The sequence below is a fragment of the Camellia sinensis genome, chromosome 8 (assembly GCF_055761805.1).
Source record: "Camellia sinensis isolate YWXY chromosome 8, ASM5576180v1, whole genome shotgun sequence".
NCBI lineage: Eukaryota > Viridiplantae > Streptophyta > Magnoliopsida > Ericales > Theaceae > Camellia > Camellia sinensis.
In genome coordinates, this window is record NC_138968.1 from 190,953,145 (window position 1) to 190,968,616 (window position 15,472).

The 15,472-nt window shown below is 32.6% G+C and overlaps 1 protein-coding gene across 1 annotated transcript; it reads right to left on the bottom strand.

Annotated features, from left to right (window-relative positions):
* Positions 1-3,158: 3,158 nt before the first annotated feature.
* LOC114268701 (rho GDP-dissociation inhibitor 1) lies at positions 3,159-7,041 on the bottom strand. The gene is made up of 5 exons (XM_028209913.2): positions 6,297-7,041; positions 6,121-6,187; positions 4,795-5,013; positions 4,571-4,695; positions 3,159-3,638 (listed from the first exon to the last, which is right to left on the bottom strand). Exons 1-5 carry the CDS (start codon positions 6,504-6,506, stop codon positions 3,564-3,566), a joined length of 696 nt encoding a protein of 231 aa, XP_028065714.1. The 5' UTR covers positions 6,507-7,041; the 3' UTR covers positions 3,159-3,563.
* Between the last annotated feature and the right edge of the window lie 8,431 nt (positions 7,042-15,472).

The following is a 15,472-nucleotide window of genomic DNA, read 5'->3' on the forward strand; positions in this document are numbered from 1 at the left end:
CACTTTCCAAACACCCACTAGTCTATTTAATTCCCCATTGACTCAAAAAGTCACCGGCCAACTGGCCATTTGTCTTATTTCTTTGCACGATCTCCTCTTCTTGATTTGCTATTATTATTTGTTTGTTATTTAGGTCAAGTTTAACGTATTGTAAAAAAATTAAAAAATTAAAAAGTTATTTAAAAATTAAAAAGTTAATACTATTCATCAAAAATTAACAATTATGGCTCCACAACTCACCATCCTAATTTTTTCCTACAAATCAATTTTTATAATTTTTTATTACACATTTTTTCATAAAAAGTCAAAAAATTAATCAAAACATTCATATTTTCTTTCTTAATTTTGTAATCCAAAAAGATAAAAAATACATTTATTTTAAATACCCTAAATAACCCCTTATTTTTTCTACAAATCACAAAGAGAAGAACAAAATTTTAAGAGGCAGTAGTTAATTCCCAATCTCAACAACATGCTATAATATAGAGATCGGAACCATTAATTTATGAGATTAGCCCTGTTTAGTAAAGTTGTGGGAAAGTGCTTATAGTTTATGCCTAAACAGCTTATAGCTTATAACTATGAACATAAACTGATTTATGACTTATAAATTAAGCATCTCCTGTCCCACTCAAAGAATAAGCTGATTTCTAACTTCCAAAAAGCTGTAAGCTATAAGTTATAAGTTAAACCAAACACATCAAAATAGCTTAAATTAAGTTGAAAGCTAAAATAAGCTGCTTTTAAGTTCTGCCAAACAGGCACATTAAAGCGAAGGGGTTCATCATGAATTGAGTGAGCGAGCGCCATTTTTAGAACTTTCATAAAAAGTCACGTTTTTTTATCATTTTATGAAAACGTAAGTAGCTAAAAACGTAATAAAATTAGTTTGGAAAGGGTAAAAAACGTAAGTGTGAAATTATAAATTAGGGCATATGATAAAAAAATAAAAAATAAATAAATTTCTTATGTTGGGTAAAGATATTTTAGTCATTTTAATTTGATTTGACACTATAAATAAATATTAAACAAAAAAGTAAAAAGTCAACTTTTTATCAACTTTCCAAATCACTTTTCAAAAAGCTAAAAAACTTGGTAAAAAATCAAAAATCCACTTTTTACTAACTTTTCAAAACATTCATTCATCATATTAACATTAGGAGTTTTCTTAAGTGTGCAAGTGCACACCATGTGCCACTTACACAAAAAGTGTAAGTGTAAGGTGTAAGTATAAGTATAAGGTGTAAGTGTAAGGTGTAAGTGTAAGGTGTAAGGTGTAAGTGGGTTGCACATGGTGTGCAACCTCAAAAAAGGTGTAAGTGTAAGGTTTAATTTTTTACAAAAGGTGTAAGTGTAAGGTGTAAGTGTAAGGTATAAGGTGTAAGGTGTAAGTTGCACACCATAACCAAACCCTTAACATTATTATCTGCAGGAGTTTGTGCATCCAGAACACTCATGAAAAGTACACATTTGCCCAAACAACATTGATTTAAGCCACTACTTTTAGTGCTCTAATAGAACACTAATAACATAACAATAAACAAAAAATATAAAATAAAAACAAATCAAAACTAAAACATCACATCACTGTAGGTGAAATTTACTGACAACTTATTAGAGTTATCTTTAAAGCTCAAAAATTAGAGTGTTTCAAAGCATTTTTCTTTGCCCAAGAGATCAATTACTTAGGAACCAACATTCATTTAAGTCAATGTGGTTAGATGAGGATGCAACCAGCAAGCTCTCTATGCATTTTTCTTGATTATCAAGTTGCATCCACAGTAGCTTCGACCCATTACCCATTGAGCAAGGATCCTCTAAAGTGATTTTTTCCTAAAGTTTCCTAAAGTGTTACATTGTGTGGTTGAGATTTACTGGCAAGTCACATCAATTTTTCTGATGTGACTTGCCAGTAAATCTCAACCACACAATGTAGGGAAACTTTAGGAAAATTTGTTTGGTAAATAGTTTTGGAAAAGAGGTTTGATTTGAGTGGAGAATTATTGATGTGACATTTGATATGTGATATAAAAATTTACAACTCATAACTAAATATTCAATTCAAAATTATTTTAAAGCACATAAAAAATTTAAAAATTTTCAGAAAATATTTGTCATGATTATGTAAATCAATTGCAAAAAAAAATTAAAAAAAATAAAAAATAAAAAAAATCTGGAAATCAGCCGGACATCCGGGTGGACATCTGGGTGGTCTACCGGGTGGTCTTCCTTTGGACAGAAAACACGCCTGTGTGCACAGAGTTCTCTGCAGAGAGTGTAGAAAATTGATTTGAAAACGTAACCAAACATCATGCTCCAAAACACACGTAGAAAATTGATTTGAGAATACAAACAAACAGAGCCTATGTAATTCATAGAGACAATAGAATAATAATTCAACAGCACTAAATAATTTTTCTTCGTAAAGACTATCTGAACATAGAAAAAAAAAATCCAAAACTCATTTAAATAACCCTTAATTCATAATCAACTATTGTTTGAGGACACTTAGGCTCGTTTGGGAAGCGACCGGTTTAGTCAAAAAGTCAAAAAGTTATTAAAAAAAATCAAAAAGTCAACAACACATAAAAAAAAATAAAAAATTCTCTTTTCTCTCTACTTTTTACACATCTTTTCGTAAAAAGCTAAAAAATCATCCAAAACATACTAGTTTTTTTTATATCACATTTTATTCAAAAAATTAAAAAATTACTAAAAAAATCTATTCCCAAACAAGGCCTTAGACATAAAATAAATCTTTAATATATACTTTTTAAAATTGATAGAAGAGACATAAAGAAAGGAAAACCATCGTCACACAACAAATAAATAAGTTTCAAATCCATGTATTACACCTACAAAAGGGATAAAGCATCTTACGCATTAACTCAATCCTGAAGTCTTCATACCTAAAATGATTCAAAGACACAGATTACTTGTTATGGGTATGTTTTTTAGAGTAGCTAGTTGTCAAAAGATTCATAAAAGAGAGAAAAACGAGATTCTATACCTCTACGATAATATAAGAGCAATAGTAATATGCCTGGAAGAAATGCAATCAAAATTATTTGAGTTGAGATGAAGCAATGATCTCCATCTTTATCACCAGTACTTAAAAAAATTGCCAAAGATAAAGTGATCAGTGTTGGATCTGATCATACTTCAATTGGGAAATCCTGTGTTATTAAACACAAAATTGATACATGGCCATTTTCAACTCTTCTTGGTAATGACAAAAGATGGTCAATGAACCATGATATACATTCTTGTCAACTGTTGACAGTAGTTATACAAAAATGGCTTAACCAAGGCAAAAAGATGTGCTTAATAACATCTAGAATGCCTCGTTTGCACAGGTCTAGAAGCGCAGACGAGAACAAAAAAAAGCAATCAAATATGATGGAAAATCCGGAGTCTTTTTTTTTTTATTGGAGATTACAACTCAAGAGAAACTCTCTAGCCGCCTCCTTTTTCTATTCTCCGATACTAATGGATTGCATTGCAGTTCCAGCAGCAGGATTCAGAGTGGTAATTGAGAGCGAGAGCAAGGAAAGTTTATTGGTTTAGATTGGCCATTCTTTCTGGATACCAAATGTGTAGTTAATTTCCAAGTAGCACTTGTTGTCATCATCAATAAACTGCATAGAGGTGTGAAAACAATGAGAAATCAAAATGGTATAGGCAAACAAAAGCGATCATATTGTACTTGGCTTTTGAAAACATACGTCCGTGGTATCGTATACAGTCAAAACAAGCAACCACCCCAAGAAATCATATTAAAACAGGGTATGGGTATAATTAAAAACTCTGTTATTCTATCACCAAACTTTTATAATATGTCATCAGATTGCTATCTGTGGTCCCAGTTCAATGTTTAAGATTGATTAACAGCAAGAAGTAATAGTTCGATTAAATTATATCATAATTTTCAAAAAGTTGGTGACCATCGTTTATTTATTAGAAGTTTCTCAATTGATTATTAGGACAAGGAAAAGCACCCACTGGGCACTAGAAGGTAAAGTTGATTGCTTTCACAAAATAGAATATTAAAAATGAATTCAGTTCATACACAAGGAGAGATCAATGTCTGTTTGGCAAGAAATGCAGGAAATAAATGCCAACTCGGATTGAGAAACATTAAAAATGCAAAAATGCTATTCTTCCAAAATTTTCATATAGAATCATGTGTCCATGGCAATTTTGTTATTGCAAGCATTTTGATGGGTTCAAAGTCTAACAGCACATCATTCTGTATTTATTATTAATTTTTTTACATGTTTTCTATTTGTATGTCATTACTCTTTAAAATGCACCATTCACAAACTAAACGAAAAATGCATCTTTATTACTCCTATTTGTCAACCAAGTTTAAGAAGACCTTGCATCATGCCAGAAGATCATTTTACATTTGAGTGCAGTAGAAGTCATTCTTTGTTGAAGTTGCTTCCAAAGATACATGTAATTGATTTTACACTGGGAAGATTTTAAGATCATGAACATTCCTGATTATAATGAATCTTAGAACCACACACACACATGCACACACAAAAAAGAAAAAAAGATTGTTTACCTTTGTTTTTGCTGAATATGATCCTCTTGCAAACATACCGGAGGGGGTAGTCTCTTCCGGCATCTCGTGTATGTAAGGCTCCGCCTGAGGACTGAAGGTTCCAAGCATCTCCTTCGAGCTGTCGACTGAAACCAAAAACACTCAGAGTCTTAACATCAAACTTTTTTGGAGATTCATTCAAAAGAATGAACCTTATTTCTGAGAGAGAGAGAGAGGGAGTGTACCCTTGAGACCAGTTTTCCAAACAGTGTTGATGTACCTCAGGCCGGAAACAATATTATTGCTGACCTGAACTGCGAATCTCAGACAGTAATGGGTTCCTTCTTTCAGTGTAAACCACACTCCTTTGGGGTCCCCATTCTCAGGAATTTGAAGAACAATATCAGATCTACCAGGGCAGAGGATAGTAAGGCTCAAAATCTTGACATCTGGTTCTAGAGTTTCTACAAAATAGAAGAACAGTTGAAGATAAAAATGTACAAGCCTCATCATCCCATTTGAAAGTAAACCAATAAATTTAGTTGAAAACAGAATCAAGAATTGAGAGACTACTAAAATTTGTAAAGCTCAATTCCTGTTATAGATAATCACAAATTAAAACGTGGAAGGCATAAGATGTTGACTGGCAAATAACAAGATAATAACAGACCAAGTTTCCCCTCTCCAAATATATATATATATATATATATGTATTTGTTTTTTTTGGTAAAGCAAAAAATAATTTGTTTATTTCTTGGTTAATGCAAAACAAACAAAATATGAGATGTTTCACCCAACCCGCACCAAATAGTTCAGAAAAAGACTTTGCAGAGTTAAAAATAGAAGAAAGTACTAGCTGTGTTTATAGTTTCAGTTACAAGAATATGCTGAACAGGAATCAAAATTGAACAGGAATCAAATCAAAATTGAACAGGAATCAAAATTGAACCCTGTTAGAAATTTGTACCATTTTCTTTTTAAGTTGACAGTTAAAAGTTAGTAGAAACTACAATGAGTCAGTCCCAAATACTAGAATGGAAAATTTATTTCGATCATGTTTGACAAAAACAACGGAAACTAGTTCTGTTCTGTCCCCTTCAAGAAATTATTTATAACAAACAGTGAACAATTGAATATATTCTAGAAATAATGAAATGTTGTTATCATGTCATAGCAGGAACTCTATCGGATTTAGTCCGTTCGTAAACTAAGGGAGAGAAGTAGAAAGATTATGGTTTCTCACTTAGGTGGAGAAAAAAAAAATTGTTCACGATTTTTTTGGAAGACGAGGACCCATGTTGTTTCATTTTCTTTATTTTGTATTTAAATGGTAGTCTCCAAATCTAGCCAATTTTGATGAAAACTTATCTCTTTCCCTTTCACATCAATTATCTTATCTCATCAATCATCCAAACAATTGATAATAATTCTCTTTCTTTTTTCTCATCAAACCCCTCGATTTCAAACGGGTTGTTGACAAGTTGTATCTACATATTTGTTTGTTTGTGTTTGGTCAGACTCTTTACACTTCAATTGTTGATTAACAAACAAACATATATGCAACAAAGTACCTCCAACCGAATTGACATCAACACTGCCAAGAAGCTGTTCTTTCCACCGCCTCAAACTCTCGTCATCCTGACCCAACACAGAATCACAAGTTCAAGAACATCTTGATAACAATCAAGAACATACTAATAACTTTGATTTTTCAAAAAAAAAAAAACAAACAAACAAACCAACCAACCTTGTCCTTTTCAAGATGTTCTTTGATACTACACTTGGGACCCAACTGCAAACGTGCCTCTTCTTCCTCCTCCTCTGTCGCATAAAAAGAAGCTTCACTCGGCTGTCTGCTAAGCACCTCTCCATCACTCGAATCTTCTACTTGCCCTGTTGAAACTCTCGGTTGGGTTGGTTTTGTTTCAGAGGCTTCATTATCTTCATCCAAACCCATTGTTTTACAGAACTCAAAACAACCCCAAATTTCTCAAATACCCACCAAAAAGCAGTGAAAACTCGGCAGACCCACAAAACTCAAACAATCAAAATCACAAAAACAACGAGACCCAGAAAAGAATACCTTTTTGGGGGTCAAAGAATCACAAGAAGGTAATGATTAAACCATGTGTAGGGAAATTGGATTTGGGGGTTTTGATTTGAGAGGTGTTTGTGGTGGAAAAAATGATGATGAAAGGGAGAGGAGAAAGAGAGGTGTGAAAGTGTTTGAACGAATTGGGAAAGGGTCGTGTGGTGATCCGGAGATGGGAATTGTGGAGAGATTGGAGGTAAAGTGGATTTGTGTGTCTGCTTGAAAGCATTGCCATGATTGTAGTGAAAAACTGACAAAAACTACAATCCCACAGAGCGCAAAGGAAGGCGATAAACCCGCCATTTTGGGCTTTTGACCGCTCCCTCGGGGGCATCTTGTTTCCCCAACAAAACCCTAAGGCCTTGTTTGTTTGAGAAGTAATATTTTGACAAATTACAAATAAGTGGAACAGTTATAAAATAATTGCATAATAAATATTAAAAAATAAAAAAAATAGTGTAATTTTGACGCACAGGAAGAGGAGTTACGCCCAACACAAAAATAGATTTCCACCATGCAAGTGAATTGCACCACCATCCACCATGAAATTGTGATATTTTTACACTGTTCTACTGAAATGTCATGTTTGCTAATATTTCACATTAAAAAGTCAAAAAAATATTATAAATTGGCAAATTATTTTGTCTATTTTTTACACTTTTTTTTTTTTTATAAAAACTTATTAAAAAAATTAATTTCCGAACAAATTTTAAAATAAAATTTTCCATTTCAAACCTAATTTGGTGGTTTGCTATTTTACTCTTTATGCGCCATTCGTATAAAAAAAAAAAAAAATAGATTCATTGAATATATAAACCAAATGTTGGAATGATAGTTATTTACAAAAGAAATTGATGCTATATTTTTTAAATCATGCTTATAATTGATTTTTTCAATATAAATGTATTTTCATCACTTATTATTAATATCCGATCAAGTTACCTTTTGGCATTGATGGATAGCTCTCCTACCCAAAATTTTACCAAAGAGAAGCTTATCCTTTGGTTGATTAAATCTATTTGTTCATTTTTAAAAGTTTTTTTTTTATATGTAAATTATTTATAAGGAAAATAAAAATATGAGCATTGTCTAGTGTTCATGTCCAAATATTTAAATATTAAAATAGTTGCATAATTGCTAAATTAAATATGTCATGTAATAGTAATAATAAGAAAATTTGTTTAATGATCAGGCTTTTATTGAACTCCATCTTTTCATTTGATCCCATGTAAATTTTGACAATTAATCAGTGTATTTGATTTTAGTTTTATGAATTTATCTAAAAATTTAGTTTTTTGTTTTTCGCTTTGTTTTTTAGTGAATATTTTAAAATTTTAAGCCATTTTTTTACTTTTTAGATGCACTTTGCTTATATGTATCTAAATAGTAAAATATTTGTGAAAAAATATTTTATAAAATTAGTAAATACACAAAAAATGTATTAATTTTTTTAATATATTTTTGGTATTTGGTGAATTTTTAAAAAAAAATTTCACAAATATTATATATTTTTAAGTATATTTATGTTAGGTGTGTCTAAACATTAAAAAAAAATACTTAAAATATTAAAAAAAATTCAGTTAAAACAAAAAAAATACAGAAAACGAAAAAATAAATTTTTCTAAAAAATGAATATTAAAAACTGAAAACAAACCGAGTCAATAATTTTTTTTATACTAAACATTATTTGTTGTTCTCATAAAGTAGTAATTTTGAGTTGGTTGAAATGATTAAAAAAAAAAAAAACACTTTCAATTCTTGTAACAAAAATGTTTTGGAACTCTAATTTGTGAGTTCTAATAGCTCTAATAGTCCTGCTAGGTAGCTCGAATCCATCAAGGCTTGAATTGCTCGAGGTGCCAAAATGACGTCGTTTTGGCACCCTTTTTTTTTTTTTTTTTTTCTTCTTTTCTCCTTCCATAACTTAGAATATAAAAAAAAAGATATAGAGGAGAGAAAAAATCAAAAAAATGAAACAAGATCTATGCTGGTTAGATCTATGTATATACAGATCTACTCTACCATCCCTCTGTTTCTTCTCTTATTATTCTTCTTTTGTACTTTCTGCTCCACCACCACAACACCCAAAATCAAAATCAAAATCAAAAATCACAGATCAGGGAGCAGAGAGATAGAGATACACAGAACAGAGAGAGAGAGATCTATACAGATCGGGGAACAGAAAAAGAAAGAGATACACACAGAGAGAGAGATATACACATAACAGAGAGAGAGATATAGATCTGTGTATACACACAGAGGATGGCGGCGCCCTTGGGTGGAGCTCTCTCTCTCCCTGTTCCCTCTCATTCTTCTCTCTTTTCTCTTCATCTCTCTTCTCTCTCTCTTCCTCATTCCCTCTGTTTAAGAGATAAAAGAAAGGGCAAAAAAAATCCAAAATGATGTCGTTTTGAAATTCGGGCTACTTAAGCCTTGGAAATTTCAAGCTTTGAAACAATTTTTTAGATCTAATGTGTGTGTGGGGCCATCTAATGTGATATTTTGGCATTTTTTTTATTTTTTATTTTTTATTTTCCACCTCACTAGAGCTCAATTAGAGCTCTAGTTTTAGAGGAATATATCATTATTGTACTTGTAAAACTTACGAGTCTTCCATCATGTTTTTCTATCTGTGTTTCATTTGATGTTACATTCAATAAAAATCAAAACTTATTTCATTTAGGATTGTTTTGAGAAGTTAGTTAAAAGTTATTTTTTTTATAAAAAAATGTAAAAATATAGAGAGATGATATAACTCAAAATAAGTTAAAAATTAAAAGAATATTTTTAACCATCTTTCCAAAAGAAGTCTTATGTTTTAGGCCAACTAAATTTTGTTTACTAATTATTATTGCATATCAAAAGATGTTTGTTTACTTTTGATTTACTCCAAGGTAAAAGGCACGGAACAAAATTAGTAGAAGAATTTTTGGGAGTCCATCAATAAAAAATTGTTAAACACACTTTATATATATATATATATATATATATTTAGACTATATGAACTATTGGGGATATATATAATTTAGACTATAAGAATTATTGGGGAGGATGTCAATAAATAATAAGAAAATGTGATAGCATTTAACAAAGTTAAAAATGAATATATAATAATTATTTTAGGAAAAATGTTACAAACTTGCAATTTAGAAGTATAATTCATTTACAATGATATGTTAGAGTTGAACCTTAAATAATTAAATTTATATAAATTTACGACAAATAAAAAATTAATACTTAATTTATCATGTCATTGTGAATAAATCTAGAGACTTGTCATGAGTCTAAATTTTTTTCTCTTATTTTAAACGTCAAGTGACTTTAGACCACTTCTTACAAAAACTCTTACTATACAAATTATATATAGCAACGAATTTTTATACAACTCTAAATTTTTTAAATAAATATTATCCCATCTAAAATAAATAAATAAAAATAATATTTATAAGTAAAAAGTGTTGGACAATATTCACTGTATTTAAAAAGATTTAATTCTGTTGTTTACAAAACAACAACAAGAATAAAAGAAATAGAGAAAATGAGAGAATATGTTTGATTACTAAAATCAAACTCGAAATAAAAATAAATAAATAAAAAAAAAAGCAGATTTTATTTTGTTACAAAAACAAAATTAAAATCTGAATAAATAAAAAATAAAAACAACACTGAAAGTAATTAAATAACTTACTTGATTTAATTTCTTCGAATTATTTTTCTGATCAAGTCCAGTGTTTAACACTGTGTCCTTAAGACAGATTCGTCCTCTCCACGGTGCTTTCAGAATTCGGACGTCTATCTCCCAGGATGAAATCCAATTTAATTTGAATTCTGGATTTTATTTTAATAAAAAATAGAATTAAATTCAAATGTTTTTGGCCCAAAAAGATTAGAAGCCCAACCCGACCGGACGGACGGCGGCGGCGGCGGGCGCGCGCGTGTGGTGATTTTTTGGGTCCAATGGGTCTAGCCCATTTTGCCCATAACCTCTCCCTCTAAAACACTTGGGTACCCCTTGGGGCACACCCCAAGTATCTCACCCTAAGCCTTATAAACCCTTTCAAACCTTCCCACCAAATCAATGTGGGACAAGCCAATTTACAACCTTAAGGAATTTCCACCAAAACTCCATTTCCATGGAGCACACTTTGGCTTCAATTTCCCATTCACTCGGTAATGGTTTTGAGCAACCAAATATACAACGTGAATCACAACGCGGCATAGAACGCGTTACCACTTTGACCCGAGTAAATCGACACTCGGGGCCCACCTAAAAAATAGACCGAACTTAGGAAAAAATTCTTGTTTTGTCCAGAATTTTATAACCATTTCCAACAATCCCCCACATGAATGGAATTTGATGACAACGGAAATGCAACAATATGCAGACTTTAACGAAAGAGTATAAGTCGAAAATATCTTGCATCAGGATAGGTAGTTTTCGGCTTTGAACCTTCCCTAGTGATAACCTATCGGACTTACTGGCTAACCAATGGACGCGATGCCTTGAATTGTTCAGCTGTTTGTGTAAGCCAAGACAATAGATTTCAAACAAAATATCTTCTAACACATCGTGGTTCTCACTGCTGTGTTCATTCTGGCCTTGAACGCGCCTGGTTTTCATAAGTGTTTCTAGAGAATTTAGCCTTTGCATTCTCATAGAACCGGCCCCAGTTCAACACTCATATAGGTGATTCTTATTGTGAGTATCTCTTTATACTCGTCTTGATTTTATGCCTTAATCAAGATATAAGTAATCATTAAAAGCAAAGCTTATCCTTATACCCCTGCAGACAACATATGTTGCAGATATCACTCTCACCATAGGAATGGGTAGGAATTTTAATCCCTTGGTGATTTCTGGTGAGCCATACATAACTTAGTTGTTCCTTTGAACTTAGTTCTTGGGATCTCCAGTCATATAAGTAGGGTTACCATTATGACGACTCTTATGTAATAGGCTTTAATCCCATCCCCTTCGATGAACTATACACTAGCTCTTTTGTCAAACCTTTTGTTAACGGATCCGCAATATTCTCTTTAGATTTTATATAATCTATTGAGATTATTCCGTTTGACAACAATTGCCTTACGGTATTATGTCGACGACGAATATGTCGTGACTTACCATTATACATATGATTCTGTGCCCTGCCTATTGCAGATTGACTATCACAATGAATGCAAATAGCTGGCACAGGTTTTGGCCACATTGGAATGTCTTCTAAGAAGTGACGAAGCCATTCTGCTTCTTCACCTGCTTTGTCTAAAGCAATGAACTCGGATTCCATTGTGGATCGTGCGATGCACGTTTGTTTCGTGGACTTCCAAGAAACAGCAGCGCCTCCTAGAGTAAAGACATATCCACTAGTGGATTTTGAATCTTTAGTATCCGATATCCAATTGGCATCACAATAACCTTCGAGTACTGTTGGATATCGAGTAAAGTTCAAACCATGATCACGAGTAAATCTTAGATATCTAAGAACTCGAATGATCGCTTTCCAATGGTCTTCTCCAGGGTTACTAGTGTACCTACTCAATTTACTTATAGCATAAGCTATATCAGGACGAGTACAATTCATTAGGTACATTAGGCTTCCAATGATTTGGGAGTATTTTAACTGAGACACTGCATCACCTTTATTTTTCGATAAATAAAGACTGATGTCTACAGGTGTTCTAGCTAAATTCAAATCATCCTTGATAAATTTATCAAGAATTTTCTCAATATAATGAGATTGAGATAATGCATATCCGTCAGATGTTTTAGTAATTTTCATTCCTAATATAACATCTGCGACCCCCATATCTTTCATATCAAATCTTTTGTTAAGCATCTGCTTAGTTGATTTGATCATGTTTTGACTGCTTCCAATGATAAGCATGTCATCCACATAAAGACAAACTATGACATATCCTTGGTCAGTGTTTTTAACATAGACGCATTTGTCACATTCGTTTATCTTAAACCCATTAGTAAGCATTGCATGATCAAATTTTTCATGCCATTGCTTAGGTGCTTGTTTTAATCCATAAAGGGATTTTACAAGTCGACAAACTTTCTTTTCTTGCCCTGATACTACAAACCCTTCGGGTTGTTCCATATAGATCTCTTCATTTAGATCACCGTTTAAGAAAGCTGTTTAACATCCATTTGATGTATTTCTAATTTAAACAACGCTGCTATAGAAATAAGCATGCGAATGGATGTTATTCTTGTCACAGGGGAATATGTGTTAAAATAGTCCAGACCTTCCTTTTGTCTGTAACCTTTAACAACAAGTCTTGCTTTATACTTGTCAATTGAACCATCTGCTTTCATTTTTCTCTTGAATATCCATTTATATCCAAGAGGTTTAGAACCTGGTGGAAGATCCACCAATTCCCAAGTATGATTTTGCATAATGGATTCAATTTCATTATTAACAGCCTCTTTCCACAAAGGTGCTTCAGGACCTGTCATTGCTGCCTTAAAGCTTTGAGGTTCATTTTCTAACAAGTATGTCAGAAAATCTGGACCAAAGGATTTTGATGTTCTCGCTCTTTTACTTCGTCTTGGTTCATCATTAGTTAAATCCTGTTGGTCGAGACTATTACTAGTCTCTTGTGTTTGATTGTCATTAATCTCTTGACTTTGTGTACAATCATAAGTTCTTTTCTGTGAACTTAATTCCTGTCCTTTCTTGTAAGGAAAGACATGTTCAAAAAACACAGCATTCCTTGACTCTATAATAGTGTTCACATTTATATCAGGTATATCTGATTTATAAGTCAGAAACCGATATGCACTACTATTCTGAGCATAACCAATAAACACACAATCTACTGTTTTTGGTCCTATCTTAGTCTTTTTAGGAACAGGTACTTCAACTTTTGCCAAACACCCCCACACTTTTAAGTATTTGTAGGAAGGTGGTCGACCTTTCCACAATTCATAAGGAATGCTTTTGGTTTTCTTGTGGGGTATTCTATTAAGAACATAATTAGCAGACAATATTGCTTCCCCCCACAAGTTCTGTGGTAAGCCTGAACTTAGTAACATGGCATTCATCATTTCTTTTACGGTTCTATTCTTCCTTTCAGCAATTCCATTTTGCTGTGGAGAATAAGGGGCTGTAGTTTGGTGAATAATGCCATGTTGTGCACAAAATTCATTTAATGGTGCATCATATTCACCACCCCTATCACTTCTAACCATTTTAATGGTTTTACCAAGTTGATTTTCAACTTCTGTTTTGTAGAGTTTAAACATTTCTAAGGCTTCATCTTTACTTCTAAGTAAATAAACATAACAATATCTTGTGCAATCATCGATAAATGTTATGAAATACTTTTTGCCACCTCTAGTTTGAATAAATTTTAAATCACATACATCAGTATGAATTAATTCTAGAGGTTCGGTTTTTCTTTCAACCGATTTAAATGGAGCCTTAGTTAGTTTCGCTTCTACACAAATTTCACATTTATGATTAGGATTAATTTCAAACTTTGGTATATAATCTAAACCAATTAATCTACGCAAAGCATCAAAATTCACATGTCCTAATCTACCATGCCATAAATTTGACTCAAGAATATAAACAAAAGATGTGTTATTCTTATTCATAGCAACTTTTGGTACAACTGTCATTACATTCAACTTAAAGAGACCATCACTCATGTATCCCTTACCAACATACATACCACTTTTTGTTAATACAAATTTATCAGACTCAAATACAAGCCTAAAACCATTTTTACTTAACAAAGACCCAGAAACTAAATTCTTCCGGATGTCAGGTACATGTAGTACGTTGTTGAGGGTCAGTTCTTTCCCTGATGTCATCTTCAAGATTACTTTCCCTTGTCCAGCCACAGTAGAAGTAGAAGAATTTCCCATGAAAAGTTGTTCACCATTTGCAGCCTCATTGTAGGTAGTGAACATCTTCTTGTCCGCACATATGTGACGAGTTGCTCCAGTGTCAACCCACCACTCTTTGGGATTTCCAACCAAGTTAGCCTCAGACACCACAGCAGAAAGGTTGATGTCATTCACTCCGTCAGAGATGTAATCCAATTCTGTTACATTGGCCTGATTGATGGTCTTCTTACTTGTACTTCCATGATTCTTTTTAGGGCGGCGGCAGTCAGAAGCTCGATGTCCAGTTTTGCCACAGTTATAGCATTTTCCTTTGAACTTCTTGCTACTATCGCCTTGTTTAGGACCATCTTCAGTAAACTTCCTCTTTTTGTTATGTGGTTTATGAACTTGTTCAACCACATTTGCCTTGGACTCAATGGGATTTTTCCCATTCCTCTTTTCAGCCTTTCGGTTATCTTCTTCAATTCTTAATCTTACAATCAATTCATCCATAGTCATCTCTTTGCGTTTATGTTTTAAATAATTTTTGAAATCTTTCCAAGCCGGTGGTAACTTTTCCACTAAAGCAGCGACTTGGAATGACTCGCTAATAGACATACCTTCTGAATGAATATCATGCAAAATTATTTGAAAACTTTGAACTTGAGATATCACCGTTTGGGAGTCTACCATAACAAAGTCCAGAAATTTACCGACGACAAATTTCTTCGTGCCGGTATCTTCTGTCTTGTATTTCTTCTCCAAAGAATCCCACAATTCTTTTGCTGTTTTCAGAGGACTGTATACATTATATAGCATATTGTCAAGGCCATTTAGGATGTAGTTTCTGCACAGGAAATCTGAATGTTTCCAAGCATCTACAGCGGCAACAACTTGCCGATCACTTTCACCCTCTTTAAGTGCTGGAGCCTCTTCATGGAGAAACCGGGCCAAATTAAGAGTTGTAAGATAGAACAGCATCTTCTGCTGC